General features: G+C 33.7%; 4 protein-coding genes across 4 annotated transcripts; 2 read left to right on the top strand and 2 right to left on the bottom strand.

Annotated features, from left to right (window-relative positions):
- Nucleotides 1-2,300: 2,300 nt before the first annotated feature.
- Nucleotides 2,301-6,013, bottom strand: LOC107191930 (DNA ligase 1-like). The gene is made up of 6 exons (XM_015581079.1): nt 5,541-6,013; nt 4,505-4,967; nt 4,151-4,308; nt 3,867-4,034; nt 3,219-3,689; nt 2,301-3,126 (listed from the first exon to the last, which is right to left on the bottom strand). Exons 1-6 carry the CDS (start codon nt 5,992-5,994, stop codon nt 3,002-3,004), a joined length of 1,839 nt encoding a protein of 612 aa, XP_015436565.1. The 5' UTR covers nt 5,995-6,013; the 3' UTR covers nt 2,301-3,001.
- Nucleotides 6,014-7,726: 1,713 nt separating this feature from the next.
- Nucleotides 7,727-8,838, top strand: LOC107191973 (UPF0396 protein CG6066). Its single transcript, XM_015581129.1, has 4 exons — nt 7,727-7,838; nt 7,956-8,040; nt 8,123-8,511; nt 8,604-8,838. The coding sequence occupies exons 1-4, from the start codon at nt 7,753-7,755 to the stop codon at nt 8,779-8,781; spliced, it is 738 nt and encodes a 245-aa protein (XP_015436615.1). The 5' UTR covers nt 7,727-7,752; the 3' UTR covers nt 8,782-8,838.
- Nucleotides 8,839-9,088: 250 nt separating this feature from the next.
- Nucleotides 9,089-9,954, bottom strand: LOC107191978 (thiosulfate sulfurtransferase/rhodanese-like domain-containing protein 3). Its single transcript, XM_015581133.1, has 4 exons — nt 9,854-9,954; nt 9,500-9,703; nt 9,255-9,417; nt 9,089-9,150 (listed from the first exon to the last, which is right to left on the bottom strand). Exons 2-4 carry the CDS (start codon nt 9,645-9,647, stop codon nt 9,096-9,098), a joined length of 366 nt encoding a protein of 121 aa, XP_015436619.1. The 5' UTR covers nt 9,648-9,703; nt 9,854-9,954; the 3' UTR covers nt 9,089-9,095.
- A 2,099-nt stretch (nt 9,955-12,053) lies between these two features.
- On the top strand, nt 12,054-18,331 carry LOC107191911 (angiomotin-like protein 1). The gene is made up of 12 exons (XM_015581057.1): nt 12,054-12,156; nt 12,285-12,466; nt 12,753-13,015; nt 13,174-13,369; nt 13,464-13,753; nt 13,842-14,242; nt 14,344-14,489; nt 14,557-14,882; nt 14,982-15,116; nt 15,357-15,538; nt 15,741-15,895; nt 17,277-18,331. Exons 1-12 carry the CDS (start codon nt 12,078-12,080, stop codon nt 18,183-18,185), a joined length of 3,264 nt encoding a protein of 1,087 aa, XP_015436543.1. The 5' UTR covers nt 12,054-12,077; the 3' UTR covers nt 18,186-18,331.
- The last annotated feature ends 531 nt before the right edge of the window (nt 18,332-18,862 follow it).

Here is an 18,862-nt window from a genome sequence, read left to right as displayed (position 1 = left end):
AAACTATTTGCATAGTTAAGTACTTCATAAAGACATTAAACTTACCGAAATAATTTCAAAATGTTTACACACACGATAAGCAAATTTTATCGGTTTTATTTGCATGTTTTTAAAAATAAGTCAATTGTGAAATAATCTTTTCAAGGATGCACGAGAAAGATATTTCAACGGTCACATTAAGTGCCTAATAAATTTACTTAAAATATAAGCATAATTCGTATTGCAAGTAGAAATTAGACGTACAATTTTAGAATATTGTGGAAATAAGTCGTATCACGAGGTAGTTGAGATCTCATTGAACGCAATACTTTAAACCAGTGTTTCCCAAACTTGGGTATAAAATCTTGATACTTTCATGAGAAACTATTTGTACTTTGAATTTTAAATACACTTGCATGCAGCAAACATATCTTTGGTTTTTTTAAATGTTTCTTTTAGGAAATATAGTTATGATAATTCAGAAAGGAAAACTACGAATGTTTTGTACAACGACGACGTTAGTAATGATAAAAAAAAATTTGGGATTTACTGGCTTAAATGAACGTTTGTCGTATATAAAAAATTATGTCTTTAAAATTTTCTCATGTATGAGCGAAAGATGATTTTTGCGATGAATGATCTATAGTGTCTACATTTAAATTTCAATCTTTAAAATTTAACACACATTTAAGTATTCTCAACAAATATCAGCCCGCACGCAAATGCATCGTTGCTTTTCGATTCAGTTTCCTTCATACTATTTCGTCTTAGACTTATAAGTTGCTCACGAGAAGAATATCGAGAGCTGTATTTATACACGCCGTGAAATTTATCGTCTCTCGAAATGATAAGGTGCAGTTCAACTTGAAAATTTATTTATATGTTACATGTCTTCCATCGACGCTAATGATGATATTAATCATTATTTGCACCGTCCTCTGAATTACTTTGTTATCATACAACTAATTCCCAGAAAGAAAAAAAAAAGTGATGTTGCTTTGGAAGCAAGAATTCAATAACAATATAAGCAAATTTCTCGGTCTTCATCGTTAGAATTTTCTTTTTACTAAATTTATACATTACGTTTGCGTTTATACTTTAAATTTATACATTATGTATGTGTATATTTTAAATACAATATGCAATGGACCAATGACAGGATTGGTATCTTATTCATCTCCCATCTCATGAATCAAATCCATTCTTAACCATTTAATATAATAATTATCTTGTATCCTATTTTCAATAGAAGTCGATGTGCCTAATCATTTAAACGGCATACTTCTGTTGTCATTATGTTGTAAGCTTATGAAATATATGTACATCGTACATGGGTTCAGTGACTGTCGAAACAAGAAACGAAGTTTTGCAATTGTTCGTATTGCAACACAATAAGTGAGACACTACCAAATGAATAAGATACATTAGCCTTCAAGATTCCAAACGCTCGTAAATTTTTGTATTCATTTTCACAATTTCGATTACCTAATCTTTATTATGTACATACGTAGATAAAATCATGTAAGTGAGAAACTATTTTCTCATTAAGTTTGTGCATGTTCAACGGCCGATGCATAAAATAAGTGTACACATCTCCGGAGACAGAATTTTCAGTTATAAAAAGCATGTAACTTTAACCGATACAAACTGCCTTTGGGTTTTTTTCTCTCTCTCGAAAACCAAAAAGCACGTTCCTTCTTATGTTTTACGTAATATAACTTGTAAGGTATTTCACTGTATCGTAATAACGTAGAAAAAGAAATACATGTCTCGATACCTTCGTTCAATATACAATGTAATAAAATGACATTTCAATAAATCCCCTTTCTTAATATTGACGTAAATTTGTATACCCAATAATACATTTTGACACAATATAAACTATAAACTACATTAAAATATAAGAATTTAGATTTGGTGAAATGTAAATCATAATCATCTATCTCTCGGTAAATATACACTTTGTCCATAATCTTTGAAAAATAAAATAATACATAGATAAAGCATGTTTATACACTTTTAATCCAGACTTATCAGAGTAAATAAGTGCTGTTATTATCTTTTTTTTAAAGAAAATAATATAATATGTTTAAGTGGCTAAATTATAGTTTGACACCACCGTAATTAATCAACATGATTCTCTTGATTTTGTTTTTATAACAATGAATTATATTAGCGATTCATTGGTATGAATGATTCGAAAATAAACTATTATTAAAACTTTTATATTCTTTTTTAGACGTAAGATTTTTTTATATGAATCCACAGATTCAATAACAGGACAAGGATTTACAGTTGAGGGCACTTTTTTTCTCTGCCTGTCTTTAATATAGGCGCTGGACCATTCTGTATGCTATTTTTGAAACAGCAAGGATTCAGCGTAATGTACAGATATTGTACTTCTAAATCTACCGATCCATAACTTGGAGATCGATAATTCACGGATTGTTCTCATCCTTTGGTACTCTATCCCCTTTTCTGTTTTAATCTTTTCATAGAGTACGCGCAAGCCCCAGACATATATATTTGTACATAGCTATCATATCCAATGGAAAGTGTACATTTAAACTCAACTGAATCACGTACAGTTCACTCACAACATCAAAAATAGACTATTGCAAGAGTGCATTAGCATGTGACACCCTGTAGATAGTTATTACTCAACCAAGGTACCGTTCTCTCCATACATTCCGTGACTTTCTTCTCCTGTAGGGAATCTGAAACGTAGACGATATGTACAAATTTTGTATGATATCACAATATCACTCTTATAAGTCTCTGAGTCTTTTTTTTTCTTTCTTTCATTTAAATGCGATTTGCCGCACAGTTATATAAATTGTTGATCCCACATTGTTGGACTATAATATAATGCAGCACCTGATAGATATAAGAATCTTGAGATCATATATATTACATTACAAATTGATCGCAATTTTAAAGAGTGTACTACGTGTACATATTGCCTACGGTACAGACTCTGTTCTAGGTGTAACACAGGAAAAACATGTAAATTACGTTAATCTTATGCTCGACCACGTGGCTTTTTTCGAGAAGTTGTCTCCTCGGTCGACAAAACACCTGTGGTGGCCACCATGCGTTTTGGACGACCTGCTGCTTTATTACTTGGTTGTGTGTTCTGTGCAGATGCTGAAAATTAAAATACATAAAATCATTTCTATACAACTTTATATATAAAGAATAAAAATAACATAAAAATGAACAAAAAAAAAGATTCTTACCGCGTTGTTTTGTCCTTGGCACCACAATTGTGCTATTATTACTTTGTTGTTTTGTGCTTTTCTTATTTTCACTTTTTTTAACGTCGGTATTATTTTTTGTTGCATCCACAGATGAAACAGTATTGGTAACCGTGGTACTGGTGGTGGTTACACTAGTGTTAGCTGAAGTAGCAGTAGAAGCAACAGCAGCAACAGTTTCATTTCCAGACTTTGTATTTCTGTTTAGCGCTCTTTCTGCTCTACTGGATCCTTTTGCTACAGACTTAGCAATTGCTAATGTTTTGTTAACTGTTCGTTTCTTAGGGCGATTCGATTTAGGAGATTTTTTCCCTGATTCTTCTTCGGGTGCTTCATCTTCAGAAGAACTTTCAGTTCGTTTTGGTTTCTTACGCAAACTTTGCTTCTGTTTGTGTAAGTTGTGATTTTTTCTTCTTTTTAATTGTGATTCATCTTTATAAAGTGAAAGGTCAACTGTGGATAAGATATTGGAATTTGAAATTCATGATAATAACAATTAAGCGTGTACTAGTAAACTTTATATTAGCTTTGATCAAATATATTGAGAACCGATAATAGAGACTTGTATATGCAGACGAAATTTGTAACTAAATGTGCGTGAAACACATTTGCAGCAAATAATATACTAACGTCCATCTGGATGTTCCTCAGTTACTCGAGGTTTTTCAGATACTCCAGCCTCAACATCAATTGCTCTTTTCAAAATATTCTCTGTACGCAACAATTCTATCTTGGTTAGTTGAAATTTGTTTTTATCAACTTTATTTAAATTTAGATTTGTTAATATACAATCAAAGTCTGAAATTACAAAAAACAAAACACTGAATATGAATGCGCTTTATGTTACTTACTGTAGAATAAGAACTATACAGTATCATAACAATGAAACAAGTTCAAATTTCATACAAAATTACCTATAAAATCATAAAAATCTGGCGAATATATTTCTCCATTATTTTTGTCTTGAGAAAGCCAACGTATACGAATTCGTCTACTTGACTTATATATATTTTGCATTGCTTGACAGACATAAAAGCTTCCCTCTGCATTTCTCACAGCCAAAAATTCATTTCTAATAACAAATATCAATCAAAATTAATGAGTACGTGATACTTAAAAAACGTTAGTAATTTCTTTATATTTATATGAAAATCTAGCTAATCAAAAAATTTGTACTAATATTCATTATTACATTATGCTTTTTACATATTTACACAAAATGATTAATTCAATACAGATTTTTAAAGAAATGTATGAACTTTACTTACTTGTAGAATACTATAAGTTTGTCATCAGCCGCTTTTGAGGGTGGGGGTTTATTCAAATTTTTCACCAGTAATGCAATTTCTGGTAGTGGACTCTGGTAAGGCTGTGTTTGAATTCGATTTCTTTTTGGCTTACTTGCTCCATCCACAGCTGTTTGTGCTCCTTTCAAATCTTTCAATTCTCTAGATTTTCTTTTATTTGCTTTTGGCGAACCAGTGACTTTTGGTTCGACTTTTGGGGGATTGCTTGCTTGGGATGTTGCAGAATTATCTACTGCAATTTTTGTATTCTGAGTTGTGACTTTTGACTTTTGACTATCAGGTTTTGCTGGTGCATCTTCTGGTTTGTGTGTAGATAATTTTGTTTGTAAAGATGTATTAATGGGTATGCCATCAGACTCTTTTGAACCATTATTTACAGGAGCTTTCTTTTCTTCACCTTTGTTTTGTAGTTGTGGACACGATGCTGGAGTAAAATATATGTATGCAAAGATATAGAATCACTACAAGAGGATTATAAACTGAATTTTTTTTTGTTAATTATTAGCAGTATTTAAAAATATTATATTGAAACATATAATAGTAATTTTTTTCCATATACACCTATACCTCGCTTCACGGCCTAGATAGTTGGCCGTAAAGCGAAAAGCCGTATAACGAATCAATTATTTTGATACAAACCCATACAAATTCAATTGGGTCTGTTCCAATTTTTTATAAAATAATATAGTTTTTAGTTCATAAAGCATTTTATTCTTTTTATTTCCTATAAAAATGCATTTTTTTTGGCCGTATAACGAAACATTGTGGGCCGTAAATCGAAAAAGTGCCATAATTAAAAAAGACCGTTGTAGCGAAATGCCGTATAAAGAGCGTGCCGTATAGCGAGGTATAGATGTATTTATGTTCAAGATAAACAAAACACTGAAATAGTAACTACTAACCAAATCAAGTAAAATAAAAATTTCACATGAACATTATTAATACAGAACTAATTAAATATTTAAAGAAGCCAAAAAGTTATTATGGATTTACTAACCAGGACAATCTAAATCAATTGATGTCATTTCTTGCTCCGTTTGAATTTCTTTTTGTGAATCTTGCACAGGATTATCTGGACTTAAATTGTTATTTCTATTAGATTCACTTTGTTTTATAGCAGCAGACATAGTTTGTTCAGTTTCTGTTTTCATAATTTCTACTCCATTTGGAATCAATTTGTCTAAGTCCGATTCTTTTTCAGAATTGCCACTTGCATATGGTGGTGTCTGATATACAGAAGGTCTATGATCCTGCACTAAACTCAACGGTTGATTGGGTGGTTGCAATGTGACATAGCTTAACCCACTTCCGGGTAAAGGTTTCATAGCTCCTGGTTCAGAGCCGGATACAACCTTTTGTGCCATTGCATTCATCGGAAGAATAGAGTGACTTGTAGAAGTTGGTGATGTACCTACTCCAGGTATCGTTGATTTTAAGGCTGATGCACTCATTTTTCACTGACTAAATACGTCACCCTCTAAATGCTTGTAAAAATAATAAATCATAATCCATTAAATAAAACTGTATCATATAAATACAATACACATAAAAGACAATGTAAATATATCTAAATATCTCTTGTATAACTGTTGATCTAAGTTGCAATTAATTTCTGTATAGCCGCATGGTATCAGTATGCATTAATACATGTAAGATTAAAAGGAATCAACAAATTGTTGGAGCTATCTTAATGATAGGAAAATTACTTCGCCTTCTACAGTTTGGTTATTGGAGTCGGTGAAACAACAAACAGATAAAATAAACTCAATTAAAGGAATATTATAAAAGAGACAGAGATACTGAAAATTTGGAAAGGAAACATTGCATTAGATTGAAAAAAAAGAGAGGAAGAGTGCAAGGAAAAGTTGAGGCATTGAGGGAGGCTGAAGAGGGAGGGGGTAATTAGAGGAGTAAACATAAACACGAAGGAAACTCTTTATGATTCAGAATTTCGGAAACGCTTGGAGAGCCCACGTGATGTATTCGATGATAAACATCAATGTGTAATTACCTCAATGTTATCAAGTCCTGAATATGGATATATACTCTCTTACTAAACTTCCACGGATTGTTGACCACTGCGCGTTAACACACGGTTAACTCATTTTCCCACACACTTCCTTGACGCGTGAACGCTTTTTCTCAGCTAACATTTCATTCGGCATACGCACAGCATAGTCAATTTACCACAGTAGGAATGCCAGACGTTAGATGGCGTCGGTTCTTGGACGCCATGTGTGGCGCAAACTTGATTTCATATCTATTCTGATTGGTTCCGAAGTAATCGCTCGAAATTTTATTTGTGATAAGTTCTATGAAAATATAAAAATTATGCGCGAGAATTTTTACGTACTCGTGAATTTTTACTTTTCATGGTTTAACTTCTACGTATAATTTATTTCCGAAAATTCTCTGGGCTTACTGAAATGCTGCTTACTTTCAAATCATTGTAATACGAAGAAGATTTATCTAGAATTTGAGGCATTTATTGTGTTACTGAACACAAGCGACAATGCAACGAGTTTAAATATATTGCTGAAAGTCAATTACAATTTTGTAATGTAAATTTTAGTAAAAGTACATATTATTTCCTCATATGTAGTCCTACCTAAATATGTTACATAATTTATTCAATTATCTTCAAAACAATAGATTTTATAATAATAACTATATTTATGATTATAAAAGTAAAAGTTATACTGTTTGGAAAAACATGTGTGAAATATATATCGTTATTCTTTTTGTGTAAAGGTAAGAAGAAAAGTAATGGCAGCAAAACATAATTCATCTCATTATTCTTTCATTAAATGCAAACCTATTGCTTACGCGCCATTTTCTACTTGTACAATTGGAAATGGCCTTTAGATAGGTATAGTTTGAGGCACGTAGTGACGACGAAAAGTATAGATGAAAATACAATTCATCCCATTCAAATAACTCAAGAAGCACCAGCTAAAATAAGAGGTTTTTCTTACGCCGTGGTATTTAGTAGTACATAACGAAAAACAGAAAAATCGTTTTTAATTAATATTTAATTTTTTATACATGATAAATGAGGTCAAGAAAACCTGTGGCGACAGCTACGGCAAAACGTCTAAACCTCTACACAATTAGTGTTGCTGTTTTGCAACAAGATGGAATCACAGGTTTAAGTCGTCAGTGTTAAAAATCTGTCATAGAATTTGTAAATAAAAGGGAATAAATTTGTAATGGACGCACGAAGACGTGATAGAGAACAAATCGGGTTATGTGGTGTTGATAGAATTTGGGGTAAATCACCAACGCGAATTGAAGAGTAAGGAACTACAATGATTTCCTTTAACTTCCATGTTTTTGTATCTTAAAGTATTTTGATGCATGCTGACGTCAATAACTTTAAATATACGTTTTCAATTTTCAATTTTTGATATAGCTCTGATGAAGATGAGGACATCAACAAATATAAGGATAGCATTGTCCCGAAAGATAGGAAAAGGAAACACGAGATGAAGAAGAAGGTACATTAGTATATAGGTTTTCTTAGCTTGCTATATGTTGATTGTCAAAACTTTGTCTAACTGTTTACTTTTTTGTTTTCAGAAAAGTAAAAAATTAAAGAAGGAAAAGAAGTCCAAAAAGGATAAGAAGAAGAAACGTAAAAAGAAGAAAAAGAAGTCAGACAGCAGTTCTGATAGTGATTCAGAGGAACTTGAATGGGTTGAGAAAAATGAAAGTAATGATAAAGCAAAAGTTAAAAAGGGATCTAGCTCAGATGACAGTGGTGATGAAAGTATATTAGGACCAGTTCAAAAACCACATGTGACATTATCTGCCAAAGATTTTGGTAAAGCACTTTTGCCTGGAGAAGGTGCTGCTATGGCTGCTTATGTTGCAGAAGGCAAGCGTATACCTAGAAGAGGTGAAATTGGCTTGACATCAGATGAAATTGCTTCATATGAATCTGTGGGTTATGTTATGAGTGGTAGCAGGTAATGTATAATTTCATATTCTATTAAAATTCTGTAAAGAAAAACTTTAAAAAGTTGTCAATAATGGAAATATTACTGTTGTCTTTGTATAGACACCGGAGAATGGAAGCTGTCCGTATTCGTAAGGAGAACCAAATTTATTCTGCTGATGAAAAACGTGCATTGGCTATGTTCAGTAAAGAAGAAAGACAGAAACGAGAGAACCTTATTTTGGGACAATTTAGAGAAATGGTTAATCAGAAATTAGCTCAAGAGCAGAACAATAAATAAGACAGTTTTACACAGAAAGATAAGTGACTATTTACATCTTACTTGACACAGTGATAAAAGGAGACTCTATGCACATGATAAAATACTGTTTGTATACATAGAAGTGTATGTGTGCAAACACTTAAGTATATGTATATATGTTACATTAATAGACATAATCTAATATTATATAACTAATATTCTGGTTATACACTTTATTTTATATTTAATAAGAATTAAAGTCGTTTCAAATTGTTTTTATCGTCAACAACTAATAACTATTTATTAGCAAATATGTCTGAATCTATAAACAGTAATTTCCATATAGAAAAAATCTATACTTTTTGATTATTTTCCCAATCTAACCATCCTCCAACATAGTTATATGCCCTAAAACATGAATAGATATCCAATTAGACAGTACCTGGAATATATATACATATATTTGTAAATAATGTACTGAAACTCATTTATATTTAATATTGTTTAAATACTTTTGATATCCAAGTTTTTGTATCTCCTCTTGTACCATTGCACTTCTTTTACCAGATCTACAACTTAATATGATCTTTGTATCCTTTGAAGGTTTCTCTTTGTCAAATGTATTTCTAAAGTCCTTTGGAGACAAACTTGATAAAACATTAGAAACATTTCCCACTGTAATAATATATATTAATAACTATTTAAAACTTCATGTTAGAATAATATTTTCATGATTACAATATAAAAATATATATACTTGGTATATGAATACTTCCTGGTAATTTGCCAGTTTCATTAATTTCATTTTGTTCTCGGACATCAATAATTAATACATTGTTGTCCTTCTGCGCTTCTAAAATATCTTTATAATATACACTGAGGTCTTTTTTATCGCCTTCTGCCATGGGTTTAGAATTAGTTTTAAGAAATGTTGAAGTTGAAAGATACAAAATTGATTGATCTAAAAAGCGGTATAGTAAACATGTAAACTAATAATGGGTAGTATCTTTCAAAATACCGAATTTAATAGATAATTTATAGGTACAGGCACACTTAAAGAATATAATAGAATACGGAGATATTAGATAGTTAACAATATTTTGTAAATTACCGTGAACAGGGATTTCATCCGATGTATTTCTTAGCAATTTATCGTAAATAAGTGTTTTTTGTATAATACGAAAGTTGTAATGAAACGATCTGAAAGAAAAGTATGATCCGCAAAACGGAAGTGTTTTGCGATAAGTCATAATTAATTTGCAAGTTGTAATCATTCTTTTGGTCTGTACACAATGATGCTCAAACCAGTTCTATCTCCAAAGTGCTACTGGACATTTAAATACTGTATAGATGTGGAAGTGCTATAACTTAAGGTACGTTTTTATGTGACTGCTGCTTCACAGGTGTTATAATATTTATTACATTGTACCTTTTAAATCATTACACTGTTATCATATAATAGCATTTCCTGATGACATTAAAGATAAGATAACGGTATCACTTTTCTTCAAAGCAAGAGCAAGCAAGTGTAACGAACGTAACGATACTAAAACGTACCAATGAACGTGGCATAAAAATTTACGTTCGAAAACAACAATAAAGGAAATTGATATGTGTTCCTTTATATTACATATACTATTATTGCAAATGCGTGCACACTGCACGTTGACGAAACAAAAATCTATCACTAAAACAAAGCGTTTAAAATTATGTTTATGCATACATAAGTTCGAACGTACAATGAACTGGACATAAAGTTCTTACTCCGAAAATAAAATGTAAAAACCCTTATTCGGTGCGTATAAAAAGGAACAAATCTTTATACTGATTGTAACGCAGCCAAAAAAAAGGAAGTACAAAGATGACATTCTTTTTCGTATACGTCGCACCCTGATGAGGAATGCGGGAACTAGCGATTTTTATTTCTCGTGCGTGGAGCAGTAAAGTGTACTAATTTATTGAAATAATTACGACACTCATCCCGTTTTTGCACCTTCGCATACTGTGAGTAATTAGAGAACAATCTTGTATGGGCATCTGTTTACGATTTGATAGCGGAGCATGTGAAAATCTTTGCTGGCCACACGTCGAGGATATTCTTTTGTTTATTTATGCAGTCCTTCAAGTTCGGAAGGCTATAAAAAATATTAAGATCGCGTGGAAAAGCAGCGTTCTCGGGCGTTCGCGATATCCATACATTGACGAGTTGGGCTTGCGAGACCTCGAATATTTTTCCCGCTGCGATGTTACGCATCAATGAAAAATTCTATATCTCCGGATTATCAACATTCCAGAGTGTTGACACCTCTGTCAGAGTGCTCTGCTTTACCATTACTATAACATCACTGTCTCTTTCCCGACCTCACGACTACGCATAATTCCTTCTCGGTTTCTCTCGTTTTCGAATGCGCGTAGTGTCAAATAAGAGTTGCATGGATAGATTTACATTCCCAGTGGTTTTTAGTGTACGGAGATGTGAGTGTGATTGATCTGTGAGCAATTGTTCGCATTCTTTTCATTCGTCTTCTCTGCGAGTTCCGAGATGAAGTGCTTTTAGATACGAGCAGAGAACGAAGTCGGGGAAAACTCGAAACGGAGGTATTTGGAAAATTATTTTAGAGAGTGAACGTCAATGGGAATGCAGTTAAAATAATAGTTCAGATTCCAATCTGAAGGCTTAAGAAATGAGATAGAATATATGAAATAAGTACAAAGTGAAGTGATAATATTTTAAGACATTATTCAGCGTGTTAACATATTTTAAATATCTTAAATTTCTTAAGATGATAATATGTATACAGTAGTATAGTACAGAAGTATGGCAAATAATACATGATTACATAAAAAGTGCCTAAATTCGTAGTCAGATTTATTTGTGAATAATTTTTGTATGGAATATAATCCTTGAGAAAGAAATACCTAAAGATTCGTGTGTACTTTGTGAAATAAGTTTGCAGTTGCTCATTCTGTTTCAAGACACATTTCATACTCTAAATATTCATATTTCGGATTATGGGATACTTTAAAGATTATTTTAAGTGTTCTATTCAGCATACTGCATAGAATAAAATGTTTTTAATTTACTGTTTGACTATTCAGGTATTTTAGATATACATTTGTAACACTCTTTTTCTTGCATTTGACCGTGTGTTTACTGTTTACAATAGTATTTCAAATACTTTTAGTTCAGTCATTGTTTAGGTATAAACATGTTGAAACAAATAAATTTAAATGGATTGATTTATTAGTGTTACATATTACTACAGAGTTTTGGATTAATTTAAATATTATACTTTCAGATAAAATACAGAAGGCATAAATGAAAAAGTAGAAAAATGAGTTCTTTGCAACAAGGTAGCAGATTCTTGCCCTTTTCAAATAATAATATACAAAGGAAACAGTTATCAATGCAAGGTATAAGTTATTTTCAAATAGATGTTACTCTGTACTTTTAGCAATGATTATTTTTTTAAATATGCAGAAGTCAGAAAGAATGGTCAATTAATATTTTTTATAATATTTCTATTATATTCACTTATTAGGTGGTCTTCCACAAAGTTTAAGTGGCAGTGAAACAGATGTTTCAACATCAAATGAAAATTTAACTAACGAAGATCGATATGTAATAAGGCATACAGCTCGCCAAGAACCTCAAGGTCAAGAGAATCAGCAGCAAAGTCCATCCCGGTCTTCCAGTCATAAAGAAAACATACCAAATATACAAGTGAGTGTATTTCTATAAAAAAGGAAACAAATATATATGTATTCATTTTAATAATAATTTACTTTTACATTTGGAATACATTTTTTAACTTCGAAACTGTTATTGCAGTTTTTAAATAGTCTTTAGTCATTTTCATACATCATACTAGAATTTTTAGCACATCCTATTGTCTATGAAGTAGGTGTGGTTGTTTCCTAATGCCATGTCACCTATGTTGTTCTTATATACCACATTACAATCAGTATGATTAAGTTACATAAGTGTAAACTGCTTCATTGCAATCCAGGGTAACCTGCTCAATAGAAACAGTTTGAAGGACAGTTTGAATGGATCGAACAGAAACAGTTTGAAAGAGAATTTAAATGGTTCCAATCGAAATAGCCTTAAAGACAGCATCAACGGTTCTAATAGAAATAGTTTGAAGGATAACTTAAGTAATCGTACCAGTGTAGGCTCAAATAGGAGTAGTTTGGACGTTTCCACCAGTTCATACAACACACTGATCATACATAATGCTAACGATGACAATTCATGGGTACCATCTGGGAGGTAATATAAATTTTATTTTTTGCTTTAATAGAAAATTTGATTTCTATTACATCAGTAGTATAATTTGATTTCTATTATATGCGATCACAGTGCGTGTTAACGTACATTAAGTCTTGGTGTAAAGTTTTATCTGATATATATTAGTTACATTTGCACAGGTTATCAGGTGTGGTGAGAGAACATGGAGACATGGGTTACTTATACTGTGACGGTGGTGGAAAAGGACATTCTAACAGTCCTACTATGCAGTCCTTATCAAATTTATCTCATGAAGATCATATTTATGAGCAACCTACTAATGGAGGCTGTCAAGAAATTACGGACATACCAGATGATTATTTGAGTCAGTCACAGGTGATTATTTCATTAGTGCCATAATTTTAATTTATTGTTATAAGGCCAGTTGGATACAAGTAATATATTATATACCTTATTTCATACCAAGCAGGTTTTAAAACATCTCGCAAAAGAAGTAAAAGTACCATCATACAGTAAACTAGCAAACAATGGTGGAAACATGGACATGAGAATGAGAGATGGTGATAGAGGAAAACAAAATGACAGTGAATCTGAAGACAGACCACCACCTGCGTACATGTCTGTTTTGTTACCATTAAAGAACAAATCCAGGCTAGTTGGGCCAATGGAAAAATTGACATTATCAAGATCGCAACCCGATTTGTCAAGAATCGGGAAGCCAGATATTGATAACTATAATTTGCGAGCTACTTCTCCGCGGTAATTTTACTGATTCCATTAATAAGTTCGAATAATCCTTTATGTATGTTCGTAATGAACTATATGTTAACTCGTATATTATTTGTAGACCTCAAACAAAAGGGCGGGAGGAAACAGAATCAGCGGCTGGCGAAATTTGGCCTCCATCAGAAATGATTCAGATTGTAATCCAAGAAAACAGTGCCTTAAAATTAGAATTAGAACGATGTTACAACAAGGTCGCAAAATCTCAAAAGTTGGAACAAGAAATCGCGAAAGTACACAGAGCGCACGAGGAATTAGCAGCATCCTGCGAACGAAGAGAAAAGCTGGAACGAGCTGCTAGATTGAGGCTACAAAATGATTGTAGACGATTAACAGATTTAAACCGCACATTCAGAGATCAGATAGATTTACTGTCCGCACGCACCGATAGCCCGCCGATCGTGGAATCTATGAGAAAAGAATTAACACAACGTGAATTATTAATTGCACAATTGATTACACAAAGTATGTTTTCTTATATTGGATATTTGCATTTACGTGTAGAAATATGACTGTATACTTACTGTTTGATCAATTGTATCTCAAATTATGGATTTCCGTTTCAGACAAAGAATTAGCTGCAGCGAAAGAAAGGCAGGAAATTGAATTGGCAGCGCAACGAGCAACGTTACAGGAACAACGTACACACATAGATATTTTAGATACTGCGCTTACTAACGCACAAGGGAATGTCGTGCGTCTTGAGGAAGAGGTAAGCGATTTCAAGAAGATCACTGTATTTTCACGATTGTGAGGTTATAATAATATCCTTTTTATAGTGTCGAAAGAAACAAGTGTACGTAGAGAGAGTGGGTCAACTTCAACGAGCTCTGTCTTCTCTTCAAGCGTCCAGCGACAGAAGAGAAGAAACAGAAAGACAGTTGAGAGGTCAATTAGAACGAGAATTAAGGGAAGGCGGCGGTGGCGGTGCTAGTAGCCATGAACAATCCTTCAATGGGGAAACGATTGCAGAGTTGAAACGACGAATACGCGAGAGAGACGAAAAAATTATGTCACTGGAGGGTGACGTTGCGAAATGGGAACAACGTTATCTCGAGGAAAGTGCATTAAGGCAAGCCGCAATTGATGCGGCTAGTCTTCCAAAGTAAGTTTTTTTACTCAAATAGTAATTCTTGCACATTATACAAGTAAAGAATATGTTTATTAATATACGCGTATATAACGTTTGTTTTTATATAATTAGGGATGCTAAAATAGCTGCGTTAGAAAAAACGAGTCAAGATGCTGAGAAATTAATCGCGGAAGCACGGTCCGAAAAAATGAGACATATGGACGAAGTACATGCTGCACAAAAGAAATTGGCTGATCTTGAATCTAGGTATTGCATGTTCACAGTTTACAATTTCTTTTTGTCATGTTTGCATTATTATTTCATTTTATGTATAAAAACTAATTAGCAAACCTCTTTATTCTTACGATCCCCCTATTGTTTTACTCCTCGTATTTGTTCATCACATGTTTCCGGAGTTCTTCATTTTGCGATATGATTCTATCCTTTTGAAAATTTTGAAAATCTGGGGTTTTGTATAATTGATACAATGAATTTTACATTATTCAGAATGAAAGATCTAGAATCGAAATTAGCTGAAAGAGATGCAATGATAAGAGTCCTCCAAAAACACACGTATGATAAGGATAGCAGCAGCAGTAGCGGCGTTGGTAGCTATCCTGCTGCCCATTCGTCTCATTCGAGCACATCAGCAGATCATCATACAGCGCTAACCAGCACGCCGGAACTTGGTAAACACATTTTTATTGATAATTAAATTAATTTTCTAAACATTGTTACGTAAATGTTCCTTTATTGATTAATATAGCTTTTATATGGAATTATAAATTCTAATTGATAAAATTAAAAAAACTGCTTACTAAGTGATATAAGTTATTAACTATATAGTTACGTATGGAGTTAAGTACTAATCTCGAATTTTATATTCAAAAGTGAGTAGCGTATTGGGTGGAGGCAGTGGTTATGGAAGTACTGGTTCTTATGGTGTTACGGACAGCTATAAGTACAGGAAACAAGGCAGTTTCGAGCAAACAAATAAAAGTCTTGATGATCAGTTAAAAGAGCTTGACTCCCAGCTGCTTAGTAAGGTATGCACAATACAAGTAAATGTATAATTTTCGTGTCATTATCACCTTGTTCTTTGATGTAATCACTGTACGGGAAATAGTTGAAAGTAGTGAATATAACTTTATTTATTCACTGTTTCACAGTCATTTCGCAGTGCTTTAGTTTTCGTCTGTATCATCTGCGGACATTGTAATGTTTCTATTTTGCGACGATTGTATTTTAAATTGTTTAACATTTACTTCATAGCTACAGCTACAGGTTCAAAATATTACAGATTGTATGGTCAAAGGTATTGAAGTGTTATGTTTCAGTTAGTTGTGTATTTGAGAATAGTTAATGTGTGCCTTTTAATTACACGCGACGTAATTTAATTTCTAAGCAACTTTTCATTATTTAATAATCTAGTTCAATTTATTTATTACCTCGAATGAATTAAATATCTTTTACTAGTATTCAGATATTCTTAATGAATATAATGATTGATAATTGAAAATTTTTCAAAATAAAAGTATAACAGTTAATGAATAACTATAAATCATGTGTACATAGTCTCATACATGTGAACTATTCTCAATTTGTTTTAATGATTGCTATTATTCGCATAACAATGTGTGCTGCATTAATTCCATTGTTCTCATAAAATATTTTATATTTTTTTAATTTTATTTTATTAATGGGAAGTATACAAAGTAAGCTTTTTATTGTACACCGTGTCTTTCTTTAGTTTCTAACATTCCATTTAAGAGTAAACAATGAAGTTTTACATATTTCTTAAACGACAACAAACAAAATTTGATTAATAATAAAAAGTGACTTCTGTATAAGATTACAAAATTCTTTTTTGTAGGAAACATGTAAAAAAATGCATTCGCCATCCATGTTTATTCGCAAACTCAGTAAATTGTATTTTCACTAATATAACTTTTTGTGTGCCATTGATTTTTGCGTTTTACAATTAACTACATAAGAATCATATTTTGTAACATACTTTAGTTAACCCGAAAAAAGAATTGGCTTGCGTAATATTGAAATAGAATAATCTATAATTCGAGAACAGAGCCAAACAGAACATCCATTTACATTAATCTTTTTTATTATTTCCGTCTGCCTGATTCATACCAGAAGTTATGCCCATATATTAGGAAACGTCTTTATTTATAGTATTAAAATGAAATGAAAAAAATGAAAAAAAAAAAAAAAAAGATCGAGTCAAATCTTTTGTCGGCTTGTAGTCTAATCAAAGACACCAACGTTTACCTTCCTCTCTTAAACCGGACTAACCCACCGCATCCGAATCCCGAGTGATCCCAGAGTGTGCATGCGCTGTTGTGGCGAGCACTAACCTCATTCCAGGTCCCGGATCTCCTTCTCCAACGCAGGCGTTCTGTTGTCTTGTTTCAGAGGGCACTTTGCTGTTTTCCAGGATTCTCTAATCCAGGCACTGCGTCGCGAAAAGGAAAAATACCCAAGCCACTATTGGCGGGTGTAGATAGCACAGGTACCTCGAGTACAGCATCAAGCAAGAGTCGTCTGTTGGACGACTCGGGGGGCGAGGTCTCGCCGAGCATAATGGAATTCGCGAGTGCAGCCTCGAGGCTGAAGGGCACCGTTTCGAGATTATCGGACGGCAAGCCCGAGGACATGATGCTGTTGGAGAAACAAGGGAGAAGCTCGCAGCGGCAACGAATGCAGGAGGGCGAGCAACGTCGTGCCGGTAGTCTTCCACCTAGCTCGTTACCGCGGCCACCGAAGAGCTTGAAGTCGGCGAATTCCCGTTACTGTCGACTGAGTGACACAGAGACTCGCAAGAAGTCCGATCCAGGGCCTGCTCTGGACGCTACGGCGAGCATGAAGGTACGCGACGCGGCGAACAACTGCACCATCGAGTACGGTAGATTCGACACGAAGGCTCAGCGTAGAAAGAAATCGTCCGGCACGGAGCCGTTGGTACCGAACAGTACGCTGAAAAAACCATCCTCTTTGGCTGGTCACGAGTACGAGCGGCTGCAAGGCGAGAATCTTCGCAAGAAACAGCCCTCGTCCAGCACGGAGGTGAAGCACAGGGAAATGCAGAGCCGCTCGCTGATACCGCCACCGTCTCGTCGTATCGGGGAGTACGGTCGTCTCAGCGAAGGGACTTTGAGAAAGCAGACCGTTTCAAGAGGACAGAGTACCGGTAGCACAGTCAGCAGCAAAAGCGGAGGACGGGATTCGGGGGGCACCGCTAGCAGCGAGGCATCTACGTCCTCGCTGCCGCCGTCCAAGGCGAGATCAATACCGCGCCCCAGCAATTACCGGATTCAATTTTAATTCGCAAGAATCAGGACGGGTCTTACCGTTGGCTCTTCGACGAGATGACGATCCTTTGAACCAAAACGGAAGACGATGTTGGCTGAGAATAATTGGCTTTTCGTATTTTATCTTCCAGACGAGAAGGTGTACTATTTTAATGCGTTCCGTGCCGTGTCCGTTTCATAGGATTTTATGAAAGTTCATCCGTGGGTCATAGGTGACCCATAGTGTTGTACATTAGAAATATACTGATTTACGCATCAGTCGAGATGATATTATGAATTTGTAATAGAAAATCGTAAACGGTCTGTACAGAGAATCGAATGTGGGTCATTGGAGAGACCTGCATTACTAATTGTGTAGTGTAAACGTACTGTGTACATATTATTTAATGATATTATTAATTGACGAATGGCTTAAACGGCCGTGTAACTTAAATTAAATTATTAATTAATGATACTCGGAGTTACATCAGGAATATCATATTCGTAACAGTAAAAGTAAAAAAAAAAAAAAAAGAATCGTCGATCACGCGTATTGAAATTCCATTGTTGGTCACCGGTGATCCACGCGGCACGAAACGATGTAAGTCGTTTAATTTGTTTTTCGTAGAGTTCTGTTTTCACTTTAAACAAAAAAGAAAAAAAGATTCTGCTGGGAACCTTCGAGAAGAACGACAGAACTGAACGAGCTAG

The sequence above is a fragment of the Dufourea novaeangliae genome, unplaced genomic scaffold (genome assembly GCF_001272555.1).
Source record: "Dufourea novaeangliae isolate 0120121106 unplaced genomic scaffold, ASM127255v1 scaffold248, whole genome shotgun sequence".
Lineage (NCBI taxonomy): Eukaryota > Metazoa > Arthropoda > Insecta > Hymenoptera > Halictidae > Dufourea > Dufourea novaeangliae.
Note: the sequence above shows the minus strand (reverse complement) of the source record. Positions and strands in the feature narration are given on the sequence as shown.

Excerpts from the sequence above, each read along its gene's own strand:
- LOC107191930 (XM_015581079.1), bottom strand. The coding sequence starts at position 5,994 with ATGAGTGCATCAGCCTTAAAATCAACGATACCTGGAGTAGGTACATCA. Across the intron at positions 4,035-4,150 it reads AGATTTTTATGATTTTATAG|ACTTTGATTGTATATTAACA; the intron begins GTAATTTTGTAT and ends TTGTAATTTCAG. Across the intron at positions 3,690-3,866 it reads TGAGGAACATCCAGATGGAC|TTGACCTTTCACTTTATAAA; the intron begins GTTAGTATATTA and ends TCTTATCCACAG.
- LOC107191973 (XM_015581129.1), top strand. The coding sequence starts at position 7,753 with ATGGACGCACGAAGACGTGATAGAGAACAAATCGGGTTATGTGGTGTT. Across the intron at positions 7,839-7,955 it reads TCACCAACGCGAATTGAAGA|CTCTGATGAAGATGAGGACA; the intron begins GTAAGGAACTAC and ends TTTTTGATATAG. Across the intron at positions 8,512-8,603 it reads TATGTTATGAGTGGTAGCAG|ACACCGGAGAATGGAAGCTG; the intron begins GTAATGTATAAT and ends GTCTTTGTATAG.
- LOC107191978 (XM_015581133.1), bottom strand. The coding sequence starts at position 9,647 with ATGGCAGAAGGCGATAAAAAAGACCTCAGTGTATATTATAAAGATATT. Across the intron at positions 9,418-9,499 it reads AGGAAGTATTCATATACCAA|TGGGAAATGTTTCTAATGTT; the intron begins GTATATATATTT and ends ATATTATTACAG. Across the intron at positions 9,151-9,254 it reads CAAAAACTTGGATATCAAAA|GGCATATAACTATGTTGGAG; the intron begins GTATTTAAACAA and ends TTCATGTTTTAG.
- LOC107191911 (XM_015581057.1), top strand. The coding sequence starts at position 12,078 with ATGAGTTCTTTGCAACAAGGTAGCAGATTCTTGCCCTTTTCAAATAAT. Across the intron at positions 12,467-12,752 it reads AAAACATACCAAATATACAA|GGTAACCTGCTCAATAGAAA; the intron begins GTGAGTGTATTT and ends ATTGCAATCCAG. Across the intron at positions 13,016-13,173 it reads TCATGGGTACCATCTGGGAG|GTTATCAGGTGTGGTGAGAG; the intron begins GTAATATAAATT and ends ACATTTGCACAG.